This window comes from Rana temporaria, chromosome 10 (assembly GCF_905171775.1).
Source record: "Rana temporaria chromosome 10, aRanTem1.1, whole genome shotgun sequence".
Classification (NCBI taxonomy): domain Eukaryota; kingdom Metazoa; phylum Chordata; class Amphibia; order Anura; family Ranidae; genus Rana; species Rana temporaria.
In genome coordinates this window covers 148,580,883-148,606,791 of record NC_053498.1, presented here as the reverse complement: position 1 = coordinate 148,606,791, position 25,909 = coordinate 148,580,883, and the positions used below count along the sequence as shown (strand labels likewise).

Genomic DNA, 25,909 nt, shown 5'->3' with positions numbered 1-25,909 from the left:
CGTCGTACTTGGAAGCAATGCACACTGGGATATGTACACGGACGGCCATCCTAAATTTACATAAAAAACGCCCCCCTTCCACATTTGAATTACGCGCGCTTACGCCGGCCCCTTTTACGCTACGCCGCCGCGACTTACGGAGCAAGTGCTTTGTGAATACAGCACTTGCTCCTGTAAGTTAAGGCGGCGTAGCGTAAATTCGATACGCTGCGCCGCCGTAACTATGTGCGCCCGTACGTGAATCTACCCCAATGAGAGATAATCGGGACGCCCCGCGGGAAGGTGATCTTAGGAAGCGTTATATATGATGCAGCCAACACCATCCACAGAAAAAGAATTAGATACAAGATTCCTTCATAACTTCTCTCTGCTGAGAGCATTGGGGGCGACGATATGACAAAGTCTCATGGTGTCGGGATGGTCGGTTCTCGGAGGGATTACATCAGTTTCATCAAGATCCAGGAGAAGATCAGAGCAGACAAAGTCCAAGGCATGGAGAAACCTGGAACAACACACAGGAGATATTAGGAATGGAGCCGCTTCATCTTCCTATGGAAGATCTTCTGTTCAGTTCTAAGTTCTCATTGTAGCTGCAATCTGATGATCAGCCAACTTTTATACCAGATTGTGACAATCGAAAGTTTATGTCCAACCAAAATGATTTCAATAGCGTTCAAAATGTGGCCCTGGACTTTATCCAGACTGGCCCAGGGCACAACACAGAGCTCAGCACATCAGGGCCCATCACAGCACATTGAGGCACAGCACATCAGGGCAAGGGGCACATCAGGGCACGGGGCACATAAGGGCATGGGGCACATCAGGGCACGGGCACATCAGAGCACATGGCACATCAGGGTACAGGGCACAGCACATCAGGGCATGGGGCACATCAGGGCACAACACGTACAGGGCACATCACATCAGATCCCATCACAGCACATTGAGGCACACCACATTGAGACACAGCACATCAGGGCACGGGGGAAAACAGCAGGGCACGGGGCACCTGGCACATCAGAGTACAGGGCACAGCACATCAGAGCACTTCAGGGCACATCAGGGCACATGGCACATCAGGGTACAGGGCACAGCACATCAGGGCATGGGGCACATCAGGGCACAACACGTACAGGGCACATCACTTTAAGGCCCATCACAGCACATTGGGGCACACCAAATTGAGGCACACCACATCAGGGCACAGGGCACATCAGGGCACGGGGCACATCAGGGCATGGGGCACATCAGGGTACAGGGCACAGCACATCAGAGCACAACACGTACAGGGCACATCACATCAGGGCCCATCACAGCACATTGAGGCACACCACATTGAGGCACGCCACATTGAGGCACAGCACACATCAGGGCACGGGGCACATGGCACATCAGGGCACAGCACATCAGGGCACGGGGCACATCAGGGCACGGGACACATCAGGGCACATAACACAGCACATCAGGGCACGGGGCACAACACGTACAGGGCACATCACATCAGGGCCCATCACAGCACATTGGGGCACACCACATTGAGACACACCACATCAGGGCACATGGCACATTAGGGCACAGGGCACATCGTTTACCAGCCAGCATGCAGAGTGGCGCAGGAAACGTGTGTTCTCTCTCCTGTCACGGCACTCACTCGGCTCCCCGGCAGCCCCTCCTCTCTTCTCGTCCATCCCAGATGATGTCACAAGAAAATGGGGATGGACGAGAAGAGAGGAGGGGAAGTCGGGGAGCAGCGTGAGTGCCGTGACAGGAGAGAGAAAATATTACACTCGTTTCCCGCACTACTCGCTAAATCTCGCATGCTCTCTAAATCTCGATCTACCCGTCAGGCGCCAGCTGTCGGCAATTGACGGGTAGATCGATGCGGACCTCCGACCGGCCCACTGAGCCATCGGCCCACCGGGAATCTCCCGGTAGTCCCGTTGGCCAGTCCATCCCTGGCGTGGCAATAAAATTGAAGCCCCTGTCAGCTTAACTGCTATGGGGATTCTTTGGAGAGGTTTACCCTCATTACCTATCAAGGTGACAACAGTTTTACCAAACAGGAAGTGAGGGGAAATCTGAAACAGATCGAGTAAATAGATACCAAACATTCCATGTCATAAAATTGTGTGCGCCCACGATATTGCCAAAACTGATGGTGCCCAAAAATTCCCGTAGGTGATGCTTTAAAAGCCATTACAGCTCATCAATTTAGAGTTCACTAGGAGCTCTTAATCTAGAATTGTTGTTACATAGTTAGTCAGGTTGAAAAAAGACACAAGTCCATCCAGTTCAACCATAAAAATAAATAAAAATAAAGTAAAAAAAATCCTACAATCCCATATACCCAATTCTATACCCACAGTTGATCCAGAGGAAGGCAAAAAAACAAACAGCAGAGCATGATCCAATTTGGGGAAAAAATTCCTTCCTGATCCCCCGAGAGGCAATCGGATTTTCCCCGGATCAACTTTACGTCCGACGTTCACGGCGATATGTCACACGTGTGGTGCGACTGCGGTTTACATGGGCGTGCGCACCCTGGGCTTGTGTTAAGAGTTTACTTACCGCTAGCAGAACGGGTTCCAAAATTGTAATCGTAATTGGCTAGAAATAAAGAAAAAACATATCTGTTAATTGGAGGCCTCAACCGGACTGATACTCATTCTTCTGCATAGATCGTATGATATTCACACTCACTGTAGGGTGAGATAATTGTGTAGTGATCTCCATAGAAGTCAAAGCGTTTGTAATAAACCCCTAATAATGGCCTGGTAAATATACGGGACACATGGAGCAATACAATACAATTTTTTATTAGAATGGTGAAGGGTTAGAACCTCTGCATGTTTTTATTGCTTTGTCCCCTCTGGGACGTTTCTCCTTACTTCCTGGTCAGGTGACAGGTGTCAGACAAAACAGGAAGTGAGGAAAAATCTCTGTGGAAGAAAACTATTTTCTCTTCCTGTAAAGTTGCTTCAGTTAAGACAGGGATCCGACTTTGGAGGCAACTTCCATTAAAATCAATGGGCCGGATTAAAAAAGAAGATACGACGGCGTATCTCCTGATACGCCTTCGTATCTCTGAGTCCGGCCGGTCGTATCTATGCGCCTGATTCATAGAATCAGGTTACGCATAGATATGCCTAAGATCCAACAGGTGTAAATGACTTACATCGTCGGATCTTAGGCTGTAATTGCAGGCCAGCCGCTAGGTGGCGCTTCCGTATCTTTTACGCGTCGAATATGCAAATGAGGATTTACGCCGATTCAGAAACAACGCTTTTTTTTTACGTCGTTTGCGTTCGGCTTTTTCCGGCGGAAAGTTACCCCTGCTATAGGAAGGGTAAGTGCGTCGTATCCTATGTTAAGTATGGCCGTCGTTCCCGCGCCGAGTTTTGAATTTTTTACGTCATTTGCGTAAGTCGTTCGCGAATACTACCGGCCTTAATTTACGTTAACGTCCAAACCAATGACGTCCTTGCGACGTCATTTGGAGCAATGCACGCTGGGAAAATTTGCGGACGGCGCATGTGCTGTTCGATCGGCGCGGGGACGCACCTGATTTAAATTTTAGACGCCCCCTAGCCGCGGAATTTGAATTCCGCCGGGGGAATTACGATACGCCGCCGCAACTTTAGAGGCAAGTGCTTTCTGAATAAAGCACTTGCCTCAAAAACTTGCAGCGGCGTAACGTAAATCAGATAGGTTACGCGGATCTAAAGATCCGCTGACCTATCTGAATCCGGCCCAATGGGTACAAGTCGGCTAGAAGTCACCTTGAGTAGTACAAGGAGTGCCGGTGACTTGTCGGTATTGTTCCCCTATCCAGATGGTTCCTGTAAGGACTGCGCAGGCGCAATCCTTGCCGATGAAAATCTCCGAACCTCGGCTGGCATCCAGGCTCATTCCTTAACATCCCCGTGGATTGGAGGATGTTAAAAAAAGAGCCAGGAGGCCGAGTGAGCGGAGCCACTTTCCTCAAATTCCACGTCGCCCTGGATGCCGACCGAGGTTCAGAGATTTACGTCGGCAAGGATTGCGCCTGCGCAGTCCTTACAGGAACCATCCTGATAGCCGGAACCATATTGGCAGATCACCGGTTCACACTACCGCGTCTTGGGATCCGACTTGTGTCGCCCCAAGTCGCAGGACATGAGAAATTCAATTGAAGTGAATGAGAGCCGTCTTAATGTACACTACTGAAGTCGCTCCCACTTCAGAAAAGGTTCCTGTACTACTTCAAGGCGACTTCTAGGCGACTTGTACCCATAGATTTCAATGGAAGTCGCCTCAAAAAAGTCGGATCACTGTCTTAACTGAAGCAACTTTACAGGAAGAGAAAATAGTTTTCTCAGGCAAACCCCCCCTCCCTCCCACAGAGCTGATTATTGTTTGATTGGCCACTGGCAAAGTCGCCTGTCCTGGAGGCGACTTTAAGTCGCGTTGTAAGTCGCTCCAAGTCGTGCTGAAGTCGCCTTGCAAAGTCGCGCTGTAAGTCGGGTTGCCCCTGTGTGAACCGGCTCGAACCTTTTCCGAAGTCGGAGCGACTTCAGTAGTGTGCATTAAGACGGCTCTCATTCACTTCCATGTAATTTCTCATGTCGCACGACTTGGGGCGACACAAGTCGGATCCCAAGTCGCGGTAGTGTGAACGAGCACTTAAAGTGGCGTTCTGGGAAAAAAAAATTAAAAGCCAGCAGCTACACATACTGCAGCTACTGGCTTTTAAGTATCGGACACTTACCTGTCCTGGAGTCCAGCGATGTCGGCACCGCAGCTGAGATGTTTCCATCAGCTGTCGGGTGCTGCCGCCGCCATTGCGGGTAAGGGTACCCGGCAGTGTCGCCTTTCGGCTTCACGGCGGAAACCGTACTGCGCTTGCGCGAGGCCCTGCTCCTCCCTCCTATTGGGAGGAGAATGAGGACGGCAAATGAGGACGGCACCCCGTGGTGACGTCACGGGCCGCTAGCCGCGGCCGGACTCCCGGAAGTGGGAAAGGATACCTGTCAAAGACAGGTATCCTGTCCTCCCTCCCCCAAAAGGTGCCAATTGTGGGGAGGAATCCGATGACGGAAGTACCACTTTCGGGTGGAACTCCGCTTTAATACATTTTTTAGAAGCTTTAACCCTTTTCCTACATTATCCAAAAAAAAAGGTTTTATCAGGAGTTGGGCTTTAATATATATGACTGAAGGAACATGTAAAATTACTGTAATAAAACTGTGAACTGGAGATGACTTACCTGCATCCAGAAATATACTGGCTCTTCCTGCAATTGGCTGGATAATCTTCGATCTGGATTGAGAGCTGCAATTCTGTAAGGAAATACAATTAATTCAATAGAAAGTCCAGACAAGTGAAATCGATAAAGAAAATGCAAATTGTATCCAAGAAACACCCCAGCTTTTCTAAAGTCACAACATCCCCTTCATGTCCCTCTATCTGTGTTATCCTCACAAAGTGTCAGGGTTGTGCTCAGCCCTTCCTTCTCAGAGCAGGCCGCTCAGCTGTTGGGTAATTGCCAGCTCCACAGTGACTTACCTGATGATGATATCCTGTTCGTCAGTCCTGCTGGTTACTTAAGCTGTTCAGTTCAGTTTCTGTCCCGGACACGGGACAGAAACGGCCTTACTCAAAATATGGGACGATGCCCTCGAGGCCGCAGACGAAGGAGAATCTTGTCTCCTGGTTCTGCTGGACCTAAGCGCAGCCTTTGACACGGTAGACCACAAACTGTTACTGATGCGACTAGCCAAGGTAGCAGAAGTCGCAGAAGGTGATTTACCATGGTTTTCTTCCTTTCTTGAAAACCGATCACAAACAGTTAAATTGGGTTCTTTCACGTCGGAAAAGCGCACGGTGTCATGTGGAGTCCCCCAAGGATCCCCCCTGTCACCGGTGCTTTTCAACATCTATCTTCGCCCTCTCTTTGATATTATCAGTAGCCAAGAACTACTTTATCACTCTTATGCAGACGATACGCAACTGTATTTTCGCATCTGCAACAAAAAGGATCATCATCCCAGTTTAGAGAAATGTCTCTCTTTGATAGAAAACTGGATGACAAAGAGTTATCTTAAACTCAACAGTTCAAAAACAGAACTCCTTATGTTTCACGCCAGCCGAAAGAGTCAACTGGCAACAACCTGGACACCCCCGCCCATTCTGGGCCAAATCATCACCCCTAGCTCCAAAGTCAAAAGTCTCGGGGTCATCTTCGACACCTTCATGACAATGGACGCACAAATAGGGTCAGTAGTCAGCGGAGCGCACCATCTGTTGCGCCTACTACGCAGACTTATTCCATTTATCCCCAAAGAAGACGTAGCAGTCGTGGTGGGAACAATCGTGAATTCCAGACTGGACTATGCTAACGCCCTGTACCTCGGACTCCCAAAGTACCAAATCTCCCGTCTGCAAGTCGTTCAGAATACGGCCACCAGACTGGTGACTGGGAAAAAAAAATGGGAATCAATCTCACCTTCCTTGAGAACCCTTCACTGGCTGCCAGTAAAAGACAGAATTGCATTTAAAGCACTCTGCCTGACACATAAGTGCATCCATGGGAAGGCGCCGCAATATCTTTGCGACAAGATAGAACCTCACAATTCTAATCGCGTTCTGCGATCCAGCGACCAAAATCTGGTCAAGGTTCCAAAAACCAAATACAAGTCCAAAGGAGAAAGAAGGTTTGCTTTTCAGGGTCCTAGACTATGGAACGCTTTACCAGAAGACAGATCAAAACTCTGCTCTTTTGATGTCATGAGACGAACAACTAGCGCTCAGAAGCGATTCAGTTCGCATGCGCCACGCTTTATAAGTTTTTCATTCATTCAGTTCCTCTCTGCCTTAGCCTTGGTCGACACATCCAGAGACTCTCTCCTGTATACCTGTTGAAGACTTGCTTGGCTGACGTACCTTCTGGTTCCTGATCCTGCTTGCTGTTTCACTACGCTGATTCTCTGGTTTCTTGATTTCCTGTCTTGTCCTGAAGTATGCTGACCTCTGGCTCCCTGATGTCCTGGCTTGTCTGACTATCCGTTCAGGTTATCAAACTCTGGCTATGATTTGATTTTTGACTACGTTGCTCTGTTTACCTTTTACTATTATTATTATTAAACAAGTGTGATTTTAACTGCACTTCTGTCTCGGTCTGATTCATGGTTTCCACCACAAAGGAAACAGTGGAGAATGCGGGCACAACAGGTTACTTCATCACTCCAATGGTGAGACTTCCCTGGAATACATTGCATTTCCCCCTGCACATTGGTTTCAGCCTCTCTAAGCCATATTCCCCAATCACCTATTTATTCTACACTATATCGGGGCAGCATGACACCATCAATTGTCTTTTGTTAGGGATGCGCGTGACACCACAAGGAGATTGCGTTTGGGTGGAACCCAAGCTCATCCCTAGTCTATGTTATGGCTGCAGCAGATGAGCAGAACTGTGAATTCTGATGGTGGTATCCCAATATCAGAAGCCAGCATATGATTTAATAAAAAAGGGTGGAGAGTTGGGACTTTGAATGAGATGCGTTTTTTTTTAGCAGTATGAGATTCAATATATATATGGAATATCATTTTTTTTCCATAATGGCCAGGCTCAAAGTTGACAACCAAAAAAGCACTAAACCAAATTAATCTGTCTAACTTATATTCCATATATATATATATATTTAATCGCATATTGCTAAAAAAACGTATCTTATTCAAAGTCCCAACTCTCCACCCTTTTTTATACATTTACAGGGATGGGGGCCTGTGGTAGTAATTTACTGGCACGACACCCGAAATTTACTGGCGCAGCCACGTTTTTACTGGCATTTCACAAAAGTTACTAAATTACATTTTTAGGTGCAAATTTCAGTATTTAGGCTACAAAAAAAGTACGCTAGGCAAATAGCAATGTGATTTAAGGTAGATATTAAGGTTAAAAAAACATATTTTTGTTATTTTCAATATAATAAGGGCAAATTATTTAGTCACATCACCCACTGCCTCCATCCCCCTCTGCCACCAACACCCCCCCTGCCTTCACCTCCCTCTGCGGTGCCACAATCTCCCCCTGCCTCCAATCTCTCTCTGCCTCCAATCTCCCCCAGGCCCCCTGCCTCCAATCACCTCCTGCCTCCATCGTCCCCTGCCTTCATCCCCCTCTGCGGTGCCACCAACAACCCCTGTCTCCATCCCCCACCCTCTGCGGTGCCTCCATTGCCCCCTGCCTCCATCCCCCTCTGCGGTGCCACTAACACCACCTGCCTCCAATCAGCCCCTGCCACTAACACCCCCTGCCTCCAATCTCCATGCGCAGTTCCAAGCCGAACCGATCTCAGCTATTTTTACTGGCACATCTACGGACATTTACGAACGGGGGAAAAAGTGCCAGTTTTTACGAACTGTCCGTAAAAATACGGACTGTTGGCAACACTGGTGCACATACAGCCAGGTCAATGGGATCTGCGGTCTGGTCACCAGGAAGAAGGGGGGGGGGGGTTGTTATAGATAATTCATTATAGGACCACCAAAGTTTCAGTGGGCCAATTGGACTGCTGACTGTTTGCCCATATGGCTAAAGTAGCCCAGGCACAGAAATCACAGAACACCCTCTATGTGTATCTTACCGTGATACAATTACTAATGCAGAGTACAACTTCGGCATAGAGATAGACGGAGTAGGAACTGCTAATCTTGAAGACTTTTAAAGAAAACCGAGATTCAGTGCCGACTCCATTGCTGTCCACTGTGAGATCACCAGCAGATATATTGCTAGATGGGCACCTGGATACAGAAACCTTTCATCAGCTTTCAGTTACTTTAAAAAATGGAACACAATACTGGCGCATGCTATTAGAGCTGAACAATATATGGGGTGCATTAATTTTATATATATATATATATATATATATATATATATATATATATATACACAGGGTATATTATAGCCAGGGGCAGACTGACAACTCATGTGGCCACCGGGCAATAGGAGACTATGGGGCCCCAGGGCAATAGGACATCATGGGGCCCCCGGGCAATAGGACATTATGGGGCCCCCAGGTTGATTGGCCAAACAATGGCTATTTACCCAGTGCTGTTTATAAATGGCCCTGGGTAAATAAAGGCTTGCCGATCACTCTGTATTTACCCTTTAAAACACACAGAACTGCTACCCAGTGTACTGTGTACTTACCCGTCCTGAAGAAGATAGTACTTGATGGAGCTTGATTCATTAGGAGAGGCATAAATACTCGCCACTTTGAGATGGAAGGCGGTAGTATCCAGATCTGGTATGAGTACTGAGATGTAGATGGTATCTCCTACATGCAGGATGTCGGAATCTGAGAGCTGGGTAATAAATTGGTTATCTTTATAGGCCGTCATGTAGACGGTATAACTTCCATCTGCTGTAAGGCCATTTTTTTCTTCGGGCCTGGAAAAAAAAAACACAACAGAAGGTTACCTACCTAGAAACCCTTGTAGGTTTGTGGCCATACATCTATATTATTATACAGAGTGGATGCAGAACTGAGATATTTGCACTGAGGATAAAGAAAGAGAAAACCTATTAGATATCTTCTTCAGATCTGTGTATACTGGTGGGGGAGGTGAAGCTGATATACAAAATAAGGATTTCAAATGCACCACAAAGGTTATAAATTAATATGTATAAGAAACCGACAAGATAAAAGTAATTTAGGTGACCTTGTCAGGGTGAAGAAAATTGAGAAGCGACATCCCTGCATTGGAAGAGTTTTCATACTCACCATGTCTCCTACCTTTCCTCCGTTCCTGTGCTGCAGCCTCCACCAGACTCTTCAGTATTCTAGACTTCCGGAAGTGTGGGATTCCTGTGTCTGCCAGTACATGTCATGGCTCCTTCCTCTGACCCCGATGTCACTACAGGACTCAGCAGAGACACAGGGGAGGAAGGACGGAACCACAGAGCACTGCAGGTAAGACTTGGGAGCGCTGAATATCAATGAGGCTTCTGAAGGCTGCAGCACTGAAGCAGAAGGAAGGGAGAAGACACGGGATATAAAAACTCCCCGAGTAATGCTGCACACGATAGGAAATTCCGACAAGAAAACTGTGGATTTTTTTCCGAGGGAATTTTGTCTCAAACTTGTCTTGCATACACATGGTCACACAAATGTTTGTCTGAAATTCCGACCGTCAAGAACGCGGTGACGTACAACACGTACGACGAGCCAAGAAAAATTACGTTCAATAGGCAGTGCGGCTCTTCTGCTTGATTCCGAGCATGTGTGTTTTTTTTTGTGCGTCGGAATTGCATACATACACAATCGTAATTTCCGACAAGAACTAAGGACTGGTTCACACTAGGGTTGCGCTGAATCGCATGACAATGGAAATAACATTGCTTCCAGTTGCACTATATAATCGCACCACTAATCGAGACAAAATCGCATCACAGCAGTGCGAACCAAATCTAGAAGATAGACAGCATGGATTTCTGAAAGACCAAAATTATGTAAAAATAATCACCCGAGTGTCACATTAGGATCGGCATTCAGTGGCTCACTGCAGGAAATATTCATGACAAAATCATCTCTTATTTGGATTGGATTCTTCTTGGCAAAAATATACAGCAGATTTGTGTAGGTGACATGAGAGGAATTCATCTGTAGAGAGAGGAAACACACAAGTCATTAATCAGGGTCAGAAAACGTATCACCATACAGTAAACTGCACATAGCAGACCGGCGTATAGCGCGCACCCCCAACCTGGAAGGGAAATTTCCTGAAAAAAAGAAAATACTTACAGTTTGAATGCCCCTCGTCGGTGTCTTGCCCGTCGTCCATCGGCAGGCCTTGTCCGGTCCGGCGTCCATCTGCGGCCCTGGTGGTGTCCTCCCCGCTTCTCCCGCGCTGTTTCTGAGTCGATCCCCGCTTCCCGCACTGTGTTTGAACGCCGCCGCCGCCATATACCGAGCGCAGTACACTCGGGCACGCTTGACCACGCTCGGCTCCTCTCGCATAAAGGCTAGGAGGCGGCACAGGGCGTGACCACGAGGGGAGCCGAGCCTGGCCGAGTGTACCCGAGTGTACTGCGCTCGCTATATTCTGGCGGCGGCGGTCAAACACAGCGCGGGAAGCGGGGATCGGCGTATATCGCGCCCCCACGATTTTCCCCTTATTTTAAAGGGGAAAAAAGTGCGCGGTATACGCCGATAAATACGGTACTATTGTTATCAGTGTTTTCTCTGACAAGTCAAAAAGGAAGTCTCCAGGTTTGTTAACTGCTTAAGGACTTCCCAACGTACATTTACTATGGCAGGGCAGCCCTTAAGCGTGAAATCACTTACCTGAACGTGATTCCTTCTTCTGGGTCTGGGGGAAAAAAAAGACCACGTCGCATGACCGCGCAATTGTCAGTTAAAGCGGCGCAGTGCCGAATCGCAAAAAGTGGCCTGGTCATTGGCCAGCAATATGGTCCGGGGCTCAAGTGGTTAATAGGTAATTTCTTTAGCAAAAAGGTATTTAAAAATACTATGTAGAGGGTAAAACATTCTTCTGGGGACAAAGCCACCAATAATGCCCATCCCACTGAAGAAGTCCACACGCAGGACGCAACGCGTATGGAGTCGGAAGCCAAACTATTGACGTTATCCTAACTGCACGGCGGTAAGCCAGTGGATTTGTTTCGCGTTCCTATGATCTGGCATTGCCTTTTATGTTAGTGTGATTGCATACGTTTTTCATGGTATTAAACAAGCTTTTAGACAGAGAGTACTTTATGTTCTGTTTTCTGTTTTCTATTGCTGTGAAAGCGCCTGTTAAGGAGAGTGTCGGGTTACGACAATTGGAGGAGACCTACCTACACAGATTTTATTATTCCCCTAAGGCAGGGGTGTCTAATTTTTTTTCAAAGAGAGCCAGATTTGATGAAGCGAACATGCGTGAGCGCAGAACATTTTGCCTGATATTCTGTGACCCATTAAAATGTAATGCAAATTAACTAATACACGGCCCAACGAGAATTCTCTTGCCTTTGTGGCTGTGTGTGGTGAAGAGTCTGAGGATGAGCTATTTGGATATACCGTATTTATCTGCGCATAACATGCACAGGCATATAAAACGCACCTTCACTTTAAGAGGGAAGTTCCAGGGAAAATTATTTTTTTAAACAAAAAACTGTGAAGTAAAATAAGGGTAAGTGCCCATCAATGTAGCCTAATCAGTGCCCATCTGCAGCCTCACCATTGCCACGAATGCAGCCTCACCATTGCCATGAATGCAACCTCACCATTGCCACGAATGCAGCCTCACCATTGCCATGAATGCAGCCATAAGTGTGCGCAGTCTATTGCATTAGGGTGTGCACCCCAAAGCTCAAACACACACTACTGATCACTCACAATGTTAAAGCGGGAGTTCACCCATTTAAAAAAAAAAAAAAAATCTCCCCTTAGCTTCCTGCTCGTTCGGTCTAGGGGAATCGGCTATTTATATTAAAATATGAGCAGTACTTACCCGTTTTCGAGCTGCATCTTCTTCCGTCGCTTCCGGGTATGGGTCTTCGGGAGCGGGCGTTCCTTCTTGATTGACATTCTTCCGAGAGGCTTCCGACGGTCGCATCCATCGCGTCACTCGTAGCCGAAAGAAGCCGAACGTCGGTGCGCCTCTATACTGCGCCTGCGCACCGACGTTCGGCTTCTTTCGGAAAATCGTGACGCGATGGATGCGACCGTCGGAAGCCTCTCGGAAACCTGTCAATCAAGAAGGAACGCCCATTCCCGAAGCCCATACCCGGAAGCGACGGAGAGGATGCATCTCGTAAACGGGTAAGTACTGCACATATTTTAAAATAAATAGCCGATTCCCCTAGTAATAACGAGCAGGAATCTAAGGGGGAAAAGTGCCCTCTAAGGGTGAACCCCCGCTTTAATTCAGAAAGGGAAGGGGATGGTCAATTACAAATTGACCGGCCCCTTCCTCCACTCATCCTAAAACATCCTTGCAGCAAGAGCTGTCAGGAGAGGAGGGAAGCTGTTAGCACTGCAGGGGGAAGGGGGGAGCCAGGGAATTAGGGGGAATCTGTGCTGTAAAGGGTGATTAGGGTGTGCCTGGGCACACCTGGCACAGGTGGTGCGCACGCCTATGAATGCAGCTCCACCATTGCCATGAATGCAGCCTCACCACAGCCATGAATGCAGCCTCACAAGTGCCATGAATGCAGCCTCACAAGTGCCATGAATGCAGCCTCACAAGTGCCATGAACGCAACCTCACCATTGCCATAAATGCAACCTCACAAGTGCCATGAATGCAGACTCACAAGTGCTATGAATGCAGCCTTACCATTGCCATCAGTGCAGCCTTATCGATGCCCATCTGCAGCTTCGGAGGGGACAGGGAGGTGGGCAGGATGAGCGCCAACAGATTACATACAGGAAAATCTCCTGTTTACTCTGCGGCCTCTTTAATACAAAGTCCCGCCTCTTATGATAGACAGAACAGTCGTCCAATGCTGGCCCAGGAGACGGATTTTCCTATTACAGAGTCCTGTATGTAATCTGACAGCACTCGTCCCGCCCCCTCCCTGTCCCCTCCGAGGAACGATAAATACAGTATATTAGGTAGATTCAGGTACGTTTGCGTAACTTTGTGGCGGCGTAGCTTAAGGAATCTAAGCTACGCCGCCGTAAGTTAGCGAGGCAAGTACATGATTCACAATGTACTTGCCTGCTAAGTTACGTCGGCGTAGCCTGAATCGGCGAGGCGTAAGGGCGCCTAATTCAAATGTGTTTGAGGGGGCGTGTTTTATGTCAATGGCGCTTGACCTCACGTTTTTTAAGATTTTTTTTACTGCGCATGCGCCGGGCACCTACATTTCCCAGTGTGCATTGCGGCTAAGTACGCCGCACGGGCCTATTGATTTTGACGTGGACGTAAACTACGTAAATCCCGATTCACGGACGACTTACGCAAACGACGTAAAAAATTTGAATTTCGACGCGGGAACGGCGGCCATACTTGACATTACTATTCTACTAGGGCCTAGCTCTAACTTTACGCGGCCTATCTCTTACGTAAACGGCGTAAAAGTACTGCGTCGGCCGGGGCGTACGTTCGTGAATCGGCGTATCTCCTCATTTACATATTCTACACCGACCGCAATGGAAGCGCCACCTAGCGGCCATCCAAAATATTGCAATCTAAGATAGGACGGCGCAAGCCGTCGTATCTTAGATATGTTTAAGCGTATTTCTGTTTGAGCATACGCTTAAACATAAGTCGACGTAGATTCTGAGTTAGGTCGACTTATCTACTGATAAGCCGGCCTAACTCTTACTGAATCTACCTATATGTGTCCTAATGTAGACTTGTACACTCAATGGACAACATGTTATTCCTGGCCTATGTTGAAGAAATTGATTTATGGACGTTTTTAAGAGATCATTTTGTTATTAACTGGCACAAATGTATTTATTTATTTATTTTTTGTCACAAGATATGGACAATTATATTGATTGAATGGATGAATTATTGAGATATTTTGCACTGAAACTTAATAAACTATTGTGTCGTATTAATTTGGAGGGTTATAATTTGCTACTAGTACTTTAACCTCTTGTTAACCTCCCGCCGTCAAAAAAGACAGTGGGAGGAAGACTGTTATCCTGGGTGGACGTCATATGACGTTGCGCCTTTAAAATCCACTAGGGGGCGCCCGCGCACGTGCCCGTTGCGTCACTGAGGACCCGGGGCACCCGCGATTGCCCAGTAACTGAGCAGGAAAGTGGATCTGTGTGTGTAAACACAGGGATCCACGTCCTGTCAGGGAGAGGAGACCGATGGTGTGTCACGAATCATTTACATACAACACGCCCCCTACCAGCCTAGTTTGAATTAGGCGGGCTTACGCCGGCCCATTTACACTATGCCGCCGTAACTTAGAGCGCAAGTTCTTTCTGAATACGGGACCTGCTGCTCTAAGTTACGGCGGCGTAGTGTATCTGAGATAAGATAGGCGCTTCTTTGTGAATCTGGCCCCCTGTGTTCTTTTTTTTTTAAAACTTGTCCCTCTTCTTTTGTTTATAGCGCAATAAATGAAAATCGCAGAGGTGATCAAATACCACCAAAAGAAAGCTCTATTTGTGGGGAAAAAAATGATGAAAACATAATTTGGGTACAGTGTTGCATGACCGCGCAATTGTCATTTAAAATGCGTCAGGGCTGAAAGCTAAAAATTGGTCTGGGCAGGAAGGGGGTTTAAAGCGGTTCACCCAAAAACACAACTTTGTACCATCCAAACTAGCATACTAGCGTCAGCTACAGTATGCCTTTTTTTTTGCGCTGTACTTACGTTTTAATCCGTAACTTTCGTTCCTATGAAGAGGGGAACATTTTTTTTTTAAAAGTGTATTTTGTGCGTGTACTCGAGAGAGGAGCCGGACTGTAGGAGTTGGGAGTAGGCAGGCCTCCCCCAGAGGCAATCTGCCACCTTTCTCCATGCCCCGGGTGGCAATGGTGGGTGTGTGAGGGGGTCCTCCCACACAGCCCGCCCTACCTGCTCCGCTTTGAAGCGTTAGTCCTTCGCCTCTCTTTTTAGAGACCGCGTGGTCAAAGTGCGTGCATGTTAACCCAATTTCGAGTGCGTGTAAGTGTGGTGTTTTTTGTGGGAGGGGGGTGGGCGTACTAAGCGCAGGCTTACCTCGCATAGCACACCCACCGGGAGCCGGGCTGAGACCACCAAACTCAATTCACATGTAGCTGAGACCGGGATCCGAACCCCTAGCTGCAGAGGTGAATGGCTTGTCAGCGCAGTGCCAATCGCGTTGAGCCACCGCAGCTGGAACATGATTGACGGCCGGCTATGGCGCGTCACACGTTCCGAAAAATAGCCGAAGTAGGACTCGACTCTTCACGGCGCTATACGGTGCCTGCGCACAGACTAGGAGCTGACTGCGCAGGCGCCGTATATGTCCGCGTCCTATTTCGGCTTTTTTCGGAACCTGTGACGCGCCATAGCCGGCCGTCAATCATGTTCCCCTCTTCATAGGAACGCCCATTTCCCTGCCGGAGTCTGAAACGAAAGTTACGGATTAAACCGTAAGTACAGCGCAAAAAAAAAAAAAGGCACACTGTAGCTGACACTAGTATGCTTGTTTGGATGGTAGATAAAGAATTTTTTTTTTTAGGGTGAACCCCCGCTTTAAGTGCCCAGTAATGAAGTGGTTAATGTATCAGTTTTTACTTCTCTTGTATAACACACAGTCAGACGGTGTCAGGAGAACTTACCACAGCATCAGTGTTACAGTCCGAGGCTGTCAATGGGCGATGAAGGGTCATCTCCGATATTCCATTCACAACCTCCCTTCCTGCCCAACACTCGGGGTCGGTGCTGCTCAGCCTGATATCTGATGGATTATAACCGTGTGCTTCCAACCAACATTTTGACACTTGTATGTTGAACATTACTCCAGTACAAGTATAATTTACGTTTGGAGTGGCTCCTGAAAAAATAGTAAATTCATTCAGTATTTCCGAGATGAGAAGGTGACGGTGATGTGATTGATGTACATTATACACCAGGAGTGCCCAACCTTTTGAAGCGCGAGGGCCACTTAAGCGACTTGATAAACTGGTCACGGGCAGGCCCGGATTTCCCACAAGGCCACTGAGGCCAGGCCTTGGGGCGGCAGGGCTCCAAGGGGTGGCAGTGGCATGGAGTCCCCCAACGCCCGGAACATACAGTTAAGGGTGGTAAGTTATGGGGGAATCCGCTCGCTCGTTAACAAGTGATTGCGGCGATGTCGCCCAAGATACAACGGCGTAGGAGACTTACGTCGGTCGTATGAAGCCCAAATTCAGGCGTATCTTATTTGCTGAATAAGGCGCGTAGATACGACGGCGCATCCATGGACTTACGCGGCGTATCAGTAGATACGTCAGCGTAAGTTCTTTCTGAATCTGGGCCTTAGATTATACTTGTACTATCCACCAATCAAATGTGGGACAAGCCTGGGGGGCTCATTCACACCGGGGAGCTCCATTGTGATGCATTTAACCTCTGGGAGTGAACGGGCCGTTACACTTTGACACTATGTACTATGTATGTTACATGAGCTTCATATGGTTTATGGAAACATGCAATATTTGGTTACATACATACAAGGCCATTCACAACATCACCCCCAGCTACATCACCAACCTCATCTGCAGATATCACCCAAATCATCCCCTCCGCTCCTCCCAGGACCTCCTGCTCTCTAGCTCCCTTGTTACCTCCTCCCATTCTCGCCTTCAGGACTTCTCCAGAGCCTCTCCCATCCTCTGGAACTCCCTGACCCGGTATGTCCGCTCAGCCTCTACCCTGTCCGCTTTTAGGAGATCCCTGAAAACTCCACTGTGGGGACGCTCATTGTTTAGTGTTAGGAACACAGATTACAGGGTGCCTTGGCGCGGCTCGGTGGCTCACGCATGCGTTTGCAAATGCGTGCGGACAAAACCCCTGTTTTTAACGCTTACTGTTAGACAGGTTAATTGGCTGTTCTGCGAGCTGGTCGGTAAGTAGGCTTGGTTTTTCCCTGGGCATTCCCCAGGTTTTGTTGTTATCATTTATTCAGGGAAGCCTACCCCAAACCCACCTAAGAACTGTTGCCTTTTGTACCACCACCCCCTCCCTTTACAATGTAAGCTCTATGAGCCGGGCCCTCCAGTACCTTCTGTATTGAACTGTACTGTAATTGTGCTGTCCCCCCTATACATTGTAAAGCACTGCGTAAACCGTTGGTGCCATATAAATTGTGTATAATCAGGGCTTTTTTTCTCAGACAATAGGTGCAGGAACTCTCCCTTTCCAACGTCACCCCTTTTCTCTGCCCCCTACCCACCTCCCAGTACCGCCCCTTTTAGACAATATCGATCCAAGTATCATTTTGTATGGAATTTGGTAATGAGATCAAGAAAAACAGTAAAATAGACCCCCTGCAGCCAGCAATTAATAGACTCTCTGGCTACCATCAACAATAGACCCCGCCCCCAACAGTAGATCTCTTTCAGCAACAACTGACCCCCAGCAACAACATAAGACCCCCCCCAGCAACAATAGGTCCCCCATCAGCAACAATAGACTCCCCCTGCAAAAATAGATCCCCAGCAGTGAGCATCAACACCATGCAGCACACCCCAGCACCCCTTGCCATTACATACAATCAGTCCAGTAGGTGCCGGAACTGCGTTCCTCCGCGTTCCCACTGAAAAAAAGCCCTGTGTATAATAATAATAATAGTAATTGTTTTTTAAAAGTTACAAACCCCATTCTGACCATTGTATTATAGAATACCATACCTGTATCGCTATAGAGACTGTTATTGCACTGGCAGGTAGTATCGGAGGCACAGAGCTCATCATCAGCACAGGTATCACTTCCACAGGATATAGACACAGCCACTGGAGAGACAGAGAAAGACATTAAATTACAACTACAGGCTCCTGTGTAGCGGTCTAAACAGATCTCAGATCCAGTTACTATGTAGCCTTATAAATATAAAGAAAACTTTCTTCCCCTTTCCTGACTGAGCCAAATCCTCCATCATTTGTGTCTCACACGCTCCCCCTCCCAGGCACTGCAGCTCCCAGTGGGAGGGGTTCACCAGAGGCAGTGATGCCAATCCAGAGAGCAGGGGGCAGGGCTGGGTGTGGTCAGCTGCTGATTGACAAGCCACAGGCGTATGAAGCAGTAAAGATATGGCTAATAGCCACACCCCCCGAAACATCTTCCCCTCCTACTGCGATGCAGGCAGACACATGAGAGTGACAACTTTTGTTGCCAGCGGTTTAGACATTAATGGCTGTGTGTTGAGTTCTTTTGAGGGGACAGCAAATGTACACTTTTATACAAGCTGTACACTCACTACACAACATTGTAGATACAAAGTGTCATTTCTTCAGTGTTGTCACATGAAAAGATAGAATAAATATTGATAACGACCCCAAACACACCTCCAAGACCACCACTGCCTTGCTAAAGAAGCTGAGGGTAAAGGTGATGGACTGGCCAAGCATGTCTCCAGACCTAAACCCTATTGATCATCTGTGGGGGATCCTCAAACGGAAGGTGGAGGAGCGCAAGGTCTCCAACATCCACCAGCACTCTGATGTCATCATGGAGGAGGGGAAGATGAAAAGAGTACGGCACAACTGCATACCTACCAAGACATGGCCGTCCACCTAAACTGACCGGGCCGGGCAAGGAGAGCATTCATCAGAGAAGCAGCCTAGAGGCCCATGGTAACTTTGGAGGAGCTGCACAGGAGCTGCACAGCTCAGGGGGGAGAATCTGTCCACAGGACAACTATTAGTGGTCTCTCCACAAATCCAGTGACAACCTATGAAGCTCTGGTGACCTCCATGCCCAAGAGGGTTAAGGCAGTGCTGGAAAATAATAGCAACCACACAAAATATTGACACTCTGGCCCAATTTGGACAGAGTGGTGTCCTCACTTTTGTTGCCAGCGGTTTAGACATTAATGGCTGTGTGTTGAGTTATTTTGAGGGGACGGTAAATGTACACTGTTATACAAGCTGTACACTCACTACACAACATTGTAGATACAAAGGCCCATATTCTCAAAGGGCTTACGACGGCGCAACGCCATGTGCGCCGTCATAAGTCCTAATCTGGGCCGTCATATCTATGCGCCTGATTCTTAGAATCAGTTACGCATAGATAACCATTAGATCCGACAGGCGTAAGGCTCTTACGTGGTCGGATCTTAAATGCAATTTTTTTTTTTTTGCCGCTAGGTGTCGCCTCCGTCGTTTTACGCGTCGAGTATGCAAATTAGCTAGATACGCGAATTCCCGAACGTACGCGCGGCCGACGCAGTAAAGTTACGACGTTTACGTTAGGCTTGTCCCGGCGTAAAGTTGCCCCTGCTATATGAGGCGCAGCCAATGTTAAGTATGGCCGTCGTTCCCGCGTAAAAATTTGAAAATTTGACGTCGTTTGCATAAGTCGTTCGCGAATAGGGCTGTACGTAAGTTACGTTCAAGTCTAAAGCATTGACGATTTGCGGCGTAATTTCAAGCATGCGCACTGGGATTCTTTCACGAACGGTGCATGCGCCGTTCGTAAAAAACGTCAAATACGCGGGGTCACCATTAATTTAAATAAAACACGCCCACATCATCCACATTTGAATTTGGTGGGCTTACGCCGGACCCCATATACGTTACGCCGCCGTAACTTTACGTCGTTTGCGTAAGTCGTCCGTGAATGGGGCTGGACGCCATTTACGTTCACGTCGAAACCAATGACGTCCTTGCGACGTCATTTGGAGCAATGCACCCTGGTATATTTTACGGACGGCGCATGCGCAGTACGTTCGGCGCGGGAACGCGCTTAATTTAAATGCTACACGCCCCCTACCCGCCTAATTTGAATTAGGCGGGCTTGCGCCGGGTGATTTACGCTACGCCCCTGCAACTTTACAGGCAGGTTCTTTGTGAATAAAGCACTTGCCTGAAAAACTTGCGGCGGCGTAACGTAAATGAGATACGTTACGCCCGCCCTAAGTTACGCCTTACTACGAGAATCTGGGCCAAAGTGTCCTTTCTTTAGTGTTGTCACATGAAAAGATACAAGAAAAGCATTACACAAATGGGAGGGGTGTACTCACTTTTGTGAGATACTGTATATATCGGACTAAACTGATAAATACATTTTTTTTTATATATATATTTTTTTGGGGATATGTATTATAGCAGGAAGTAAACAAAAAATATTTTTTTCTTCAAAATTGTCGCTCTTTATTTGTTTATAGCGCAAAAAATAAAAAACAGGAAGGATGTTACTGGCGGGATCACCAGGTGAAAATAAGAGAAAAAAAGCCCCAAAATAAGAAAACAAATGCAGCCACCTCTAAGGACTGGTAACCTGTATATATACAGTGTTACATTTTTTGTTCTCGCGTTTAGATACAATTTAATTAGAGATCGGATCTCCCTCGTTCTTTCTCTGCCCTGATGGTGCCGTCCAATCTCTGGGAACGATCGGTTTCTCTGTATTACAGATGTGATATTAGAAGATAAAAGGAGACAAACGTCACTCACCCGCCATGACAGCGCACAGTACAGAGAGCAGTTGTGTTGTCTTCATGGTGATCAGGGACCCTAGAAAATACATTCTATATGAGCAACCAATTTAGCAAAAATTACATTTCTGCATGATTTTTTTAATTATTATTATTATTATTATTATTATTATTATTATTATTATCATTATTATTATATATATATATATATATATATATATATATATATCCAGTTTACTGATTCATTTTATACAGTAAAACCAAAATAAAAAAAATACAAATAAAATAAAACTTCTATATACTGTATGTTCCAAAACTCATTGGGTCGGATTCAGATACATTGGCGTATCTGTCCGGCCCGCGTAACGTATCTCCGATATGTTACCCTGCTCTAACTTTGGGCGCGAGTTCTATTATTCACAAAGAACTTGCGCCCTTAGTTAGAGCGGCGCAGCGTATGTGTTGCGGCGTAAGGCCGCGTAATTCAAATGGGGATGTAGGGGGCGTGTTTTATTGAAATTTCCCTTGACCCCGCGTTTTTTTACGTTTTACTTGAACGGCGCATGCGTCGTCCGTAAAATCTCCCAGTGTGCATTGCTCTAAATGACGTCGCAAGGACGTCATTGCTTTCGTCGTGAACGTAAATTACGTCCATCCGTATTCGCGAACGACTTACGCAAACGACGTAAAAAATTTAAATTTCGCAGCGGGAACGACGGCCATACTTAACATTGGCTGCGCCTCATAGACCCAGAGGTAACTATACGCCGGAAAAAGCCGAACGCAAACGACGTTAAAAAAAAGCGCCGGGCGGTCATTCATTTCTGAATCGGCGTAACTCCTCATTTGCATATTTCTTGCGTAATAATATGGAAGCGCCACCTAGCGGCCGGCCTGGAATTGCAGCCGAAGATCCGACGGTGTAAGTCACTTACACCTGGCGGATCTTGGGGAGATCTATGCGTAACTGATTCTCTGAATCAGGCGCATAGATACGACCGAGCGCACTCAGAGATACGACGGCGTATCAGGAGATACGCTAGTAGTGGGTTGGACCCTCTTTATTAGGCCCCCCTTGCTAGTAGCGGGTTGGACCCCCTTTATTTGGTCAGTCCGCCCCTGCGTATGGTCTGCTTTAGAAAATAACAATTTAATCCTCATTGTCTATCATGAGTTGCAAATGACTTAGAATTAGGAATAAGAGTTTTCTACTCACCGACAAATGTGGTGTGGAATTGTTTTCCGGGTGTGCAAGAGGCTTCCAACAACTCAATGTTCTTCCAACAACTCAATGTTCTTCCAACAACTCAATGTTCTTCCAACAACTCAATGTTCTTCCAACAACTCAATGTTCTTCCAACAACTCGATGTTCTTCCAACAACTCGATGTTCTTCCAACAACTCGATGTTCTTCCAACAACTCGACGTCCTTCCAACAACTCGATGTTCTTCCAACAACTCGATGTTATTCCAAGAACTCAATGTTCTTCCAACAACTCGATGTTCTTCCAACAACTCGATGTTCTTCCAACAACTCGATTTTCTTCCAACAACTCGACGTTCTTCCAACAACTCGACGTTCTTCCAACAACTCAACGTTCTTCCAACAACTCGACGTTCTACCAACAACTCGACGTTCTACCAACAACTCGACGTTCTTCCAACAGCTCGACGTTCTTCCAACAACTCGATGTTCTTCCAACAACTCGATGTTCTTCCAACAACTCGACGTTCTTCCAACAACTCGACGTTCTACCAACAACTCGATGTTCTTCCAACAACTCGATGTTCTTCCAACAACTCGATGTTCTTCCAATGACTCGATGTTCTACCAACAACTCGATGTTCTTCCAACAACTCGATGTTCTTCCAACAACTCGATGTTCTACCAACAACTCGATGTTCTTCCAACAACTCGATGTTCTACCAACAACTCGACGTTCTTCCAACAACTCGACGTTCTTCCAACAACTCGACGTTCTTCCAACAACTCGATGTTCTTCCAACAACTCGATGTTATTCCAACAACTCGATGTTATTCCAACAACTCGATGTTCTTCCAACAACTCGATGTTCTTCCAACAACTCGACGTTCTTCCAACAACTCAACGTTCTTCCAACAACTCGACGTTCTACCAACAACTCGATGTTCTTCCAACAACTCGATGTTCTTCCAACAACTCGATGTTCCTCCAACAAGTGAGAAAAGTTAGTTGTCAGTAGAGCTTTGTTACCTTTAGATAATGAAGTTGGAAGACGGTGGAGGTTCCGTGTACAATTACCGATCACTCAGCTACTGATTGGACCGGATGGAATGCAATGTTGCGAAAACATTGGTCTCACCCAGGCAGAATTTACCCCCGAGCTCTCATAGTTCAATTTTACAGTAATTCTTATTGACTGATGCATTTTCCTGGAGGCATTTCAGTGTTTAGCTGCTCTGAGAATGTCAACTAACTAACTTTTCTGCTTTTCTACAACTCAACTCCAGCAACACAGTTCTTTTGTTTGTTTGTTTTTTTCATTTTGGAAATTTGTTTTGGTGCCAAAAATCTGGTGCAATCCTGGACTCCGAACTTTCCTTTCAACCCCACATCCAATCAACCTCCGCAACATCTCCAAAATAACCTCCGCTTTCTCTGCCAATCCCTCCAATGGCTTCCTCCCGGCTCCACACTCTCTGCCAATCCTTGCACTGGCTTCCTCCACCCTCTCTGCCAATCCCTCCACTGGCTTCCTCCACCCTCTCTGCCAATCCCTCCACTGGTTTCCTCAAACCCTCTCTGCCAATCCCTCCACTGGCTTCCTCGACCCTCTCTGCCAATCCCTCCACTGGCTTCATCCACCCTCTCTGCCAATCCCTCCTCTGGCTTCCTCCACCCTCTCTGCCAATCCTTCCACTGGCTTCCTCCACCCTCTCTGCCAATCCCTCCACTGGCTTCCTCAATCCTCTCTGCCAATCCCTTCACTGGCTTCCTCCGCCCTCTCTGCTAATGCCTCCACTGGCTTCCTCCACCCTCTCTGCCAATCCCTCCACTGGCTTCCTCAACCCTCTCTGCCAATCCCTTCACTGGCTTCCTCCACCCTCTCTGCCAATCCCTCGACTGACTTCCTCTGCCCTCTCTCCTAATGCCTCCAATGGCTTCCTCCACCCTCTCTGCCAATCTTTCAACTGGTTTCCTCCACCCTCTCTGCCAATCCCTCCACTGGCTTCCTCCACCCTCCCTGCCAATCCCTCGACTGACTTCCTCCGCCCTCTCTGCTAATGCCTCCACTGGCTTCCTCCACCCTCTCTGCCAATCATTCCACTGGTTTCCTCCACCCTCTCTGCCAATCCCTCCACTGGCTACCTCCACCCTCTCTGCTAATCCCTCCACTGGCTTCCTCCACCCTCTCTGCCAATCACTCCACTGGTTTCCTCCACCCTCTGTGCCAATCCCTCGATTGGCTTCCTCCGCCCTCTCTGCCAATCCCTTGATTGGCTTCCTCCGCCCTCTCTGCCAATACCTCCACTGGCTTCCTTCACCCTCTCTGACAATCCCTCCACTGGCTTCCTCCACCTTCTCTGACAATTTATATCAGTTTATTTCTTTTTTAATAAAGGAATTGTTTTTTGACACTTTTTTTGGTGAAAGGGTAGGGGTACAATGTATGGGGCATTATCCTGCTGGAAGGAGCCATCAGAAGATGGGGACACTGTAGTCATAAAGGGATGGACATGGTCAGCAACAATAGGCTGTGGCATTTAAACCATGGGGTGCCCAAAGTGTGCCCATCCCCCACACCATTACACCCCCACCACCAGCCTGAACTGGTGATAGACCATCCCCCACACCATTACACCCCCACCACCAGCCTGAACCGGTGACAGACCATCCCGCACACCATTACACCCCCACCACCAGCCTGAACCAGTGATATCCCATCCCCCACACCATTACACCCCCACCACCAGCCTGAACCGGTGATACCCCATCCCCCACACCATTACACCCCCACAACCAGCCTAAACTGGTGATAGACCATCCCCCACACCATTACACCCCCACCACCAGCCTGAACCGGTGACAGACCATCCCGCACACCATTACACCCCCACCACCAGCCTAAACCAGTGATATCCCATCCCCCACACATCACACCCCCACCACCAGCCTGAACCGGTGATACCCCATCCCCCACACCATTACACCCCCACCACCAGCCTGAACCGGTCATACCCCACCCCCCCACACCATTACACCCCCATCACCAGCCTGAACTGGTGATAGACCAGTGGCCTTCAGACGATAGAGCCGCCCAGATGCCAGAGAAGGCGGGGAGGGGGGTAAGCGGGGGAGCTGTCCCTGGATCAGGTGCTGAAATCGTATGATCAGTCCATTGATGAGAGCAGACATAGGCTGTGTGTTACCAGTGTGCAAGGTAATGCCCCCCCCCCCCCCGACAACCATGGTCTGGGACCCAGCCATCGCTGCTGCTGCACCAGGATGGCAAAGGGTTCCATAAGACAAAAAGTCCTGGCATTTCGGGTGTTTAGGGTGTGCCCAGGCACACCCAGCACACCTGGTGCGCACGCCTATGGCAGGACGTACCCAGTGTTGGATGACAGGCCCTGGAAATACAAGCATTCCCGGCTTCATTCTCTACCCAGGGCTGTCTTAATGAGAAGGCACACATGGGCACTGCCCGGGGGCCCCAGCTGCATGGGAGGCCCCTGCACTTTCCCCAAAGCAGCTGGTCCTTGAGCCCACACTGACCCCATGATGGCACTGAGAGTGATAGATGCAAAGGGGAGGCAGTCTGCCTCCTAACTACTTAATGTCTGATTACCTGCACTGTCAT

At 47.8% G+C, this 25,909-nt stretch overlaps 1 protein-coding gene across 1 annotated transcript; it reads right to left on the bottom strand.

Moving 5' to 3' along the window:
- Positions 1-203: 203 nt before the first annotated feature.
- On the bottom strand, positions 204-25,909 carry LOC120915894. Its single transcript, XM_040326708.1, has 12 exons — positions 25,898-25,909; positions 22,418-22,705; positions 22,284-22,341; positions 21,087-21,146; positions 18,321-18,422; positions 16,269-16,483; positions 10,510-10,646; positions 9,194-9,433; positions 8,628-8,784; positions 5,246-5,318; positions 2,569-2,607; positions 204-502 (listed from the first exon to the last, which is right to left on the bottom strand). The coding sequence occupies exons 1-12, from the start codon at positions 25,907-25,909 to the stop codon at positions 438-440; spliced, it is 1,446 nt and encodes a 481-aa protein (XP_040182642.1). The 3' UTR covers positions 204-437.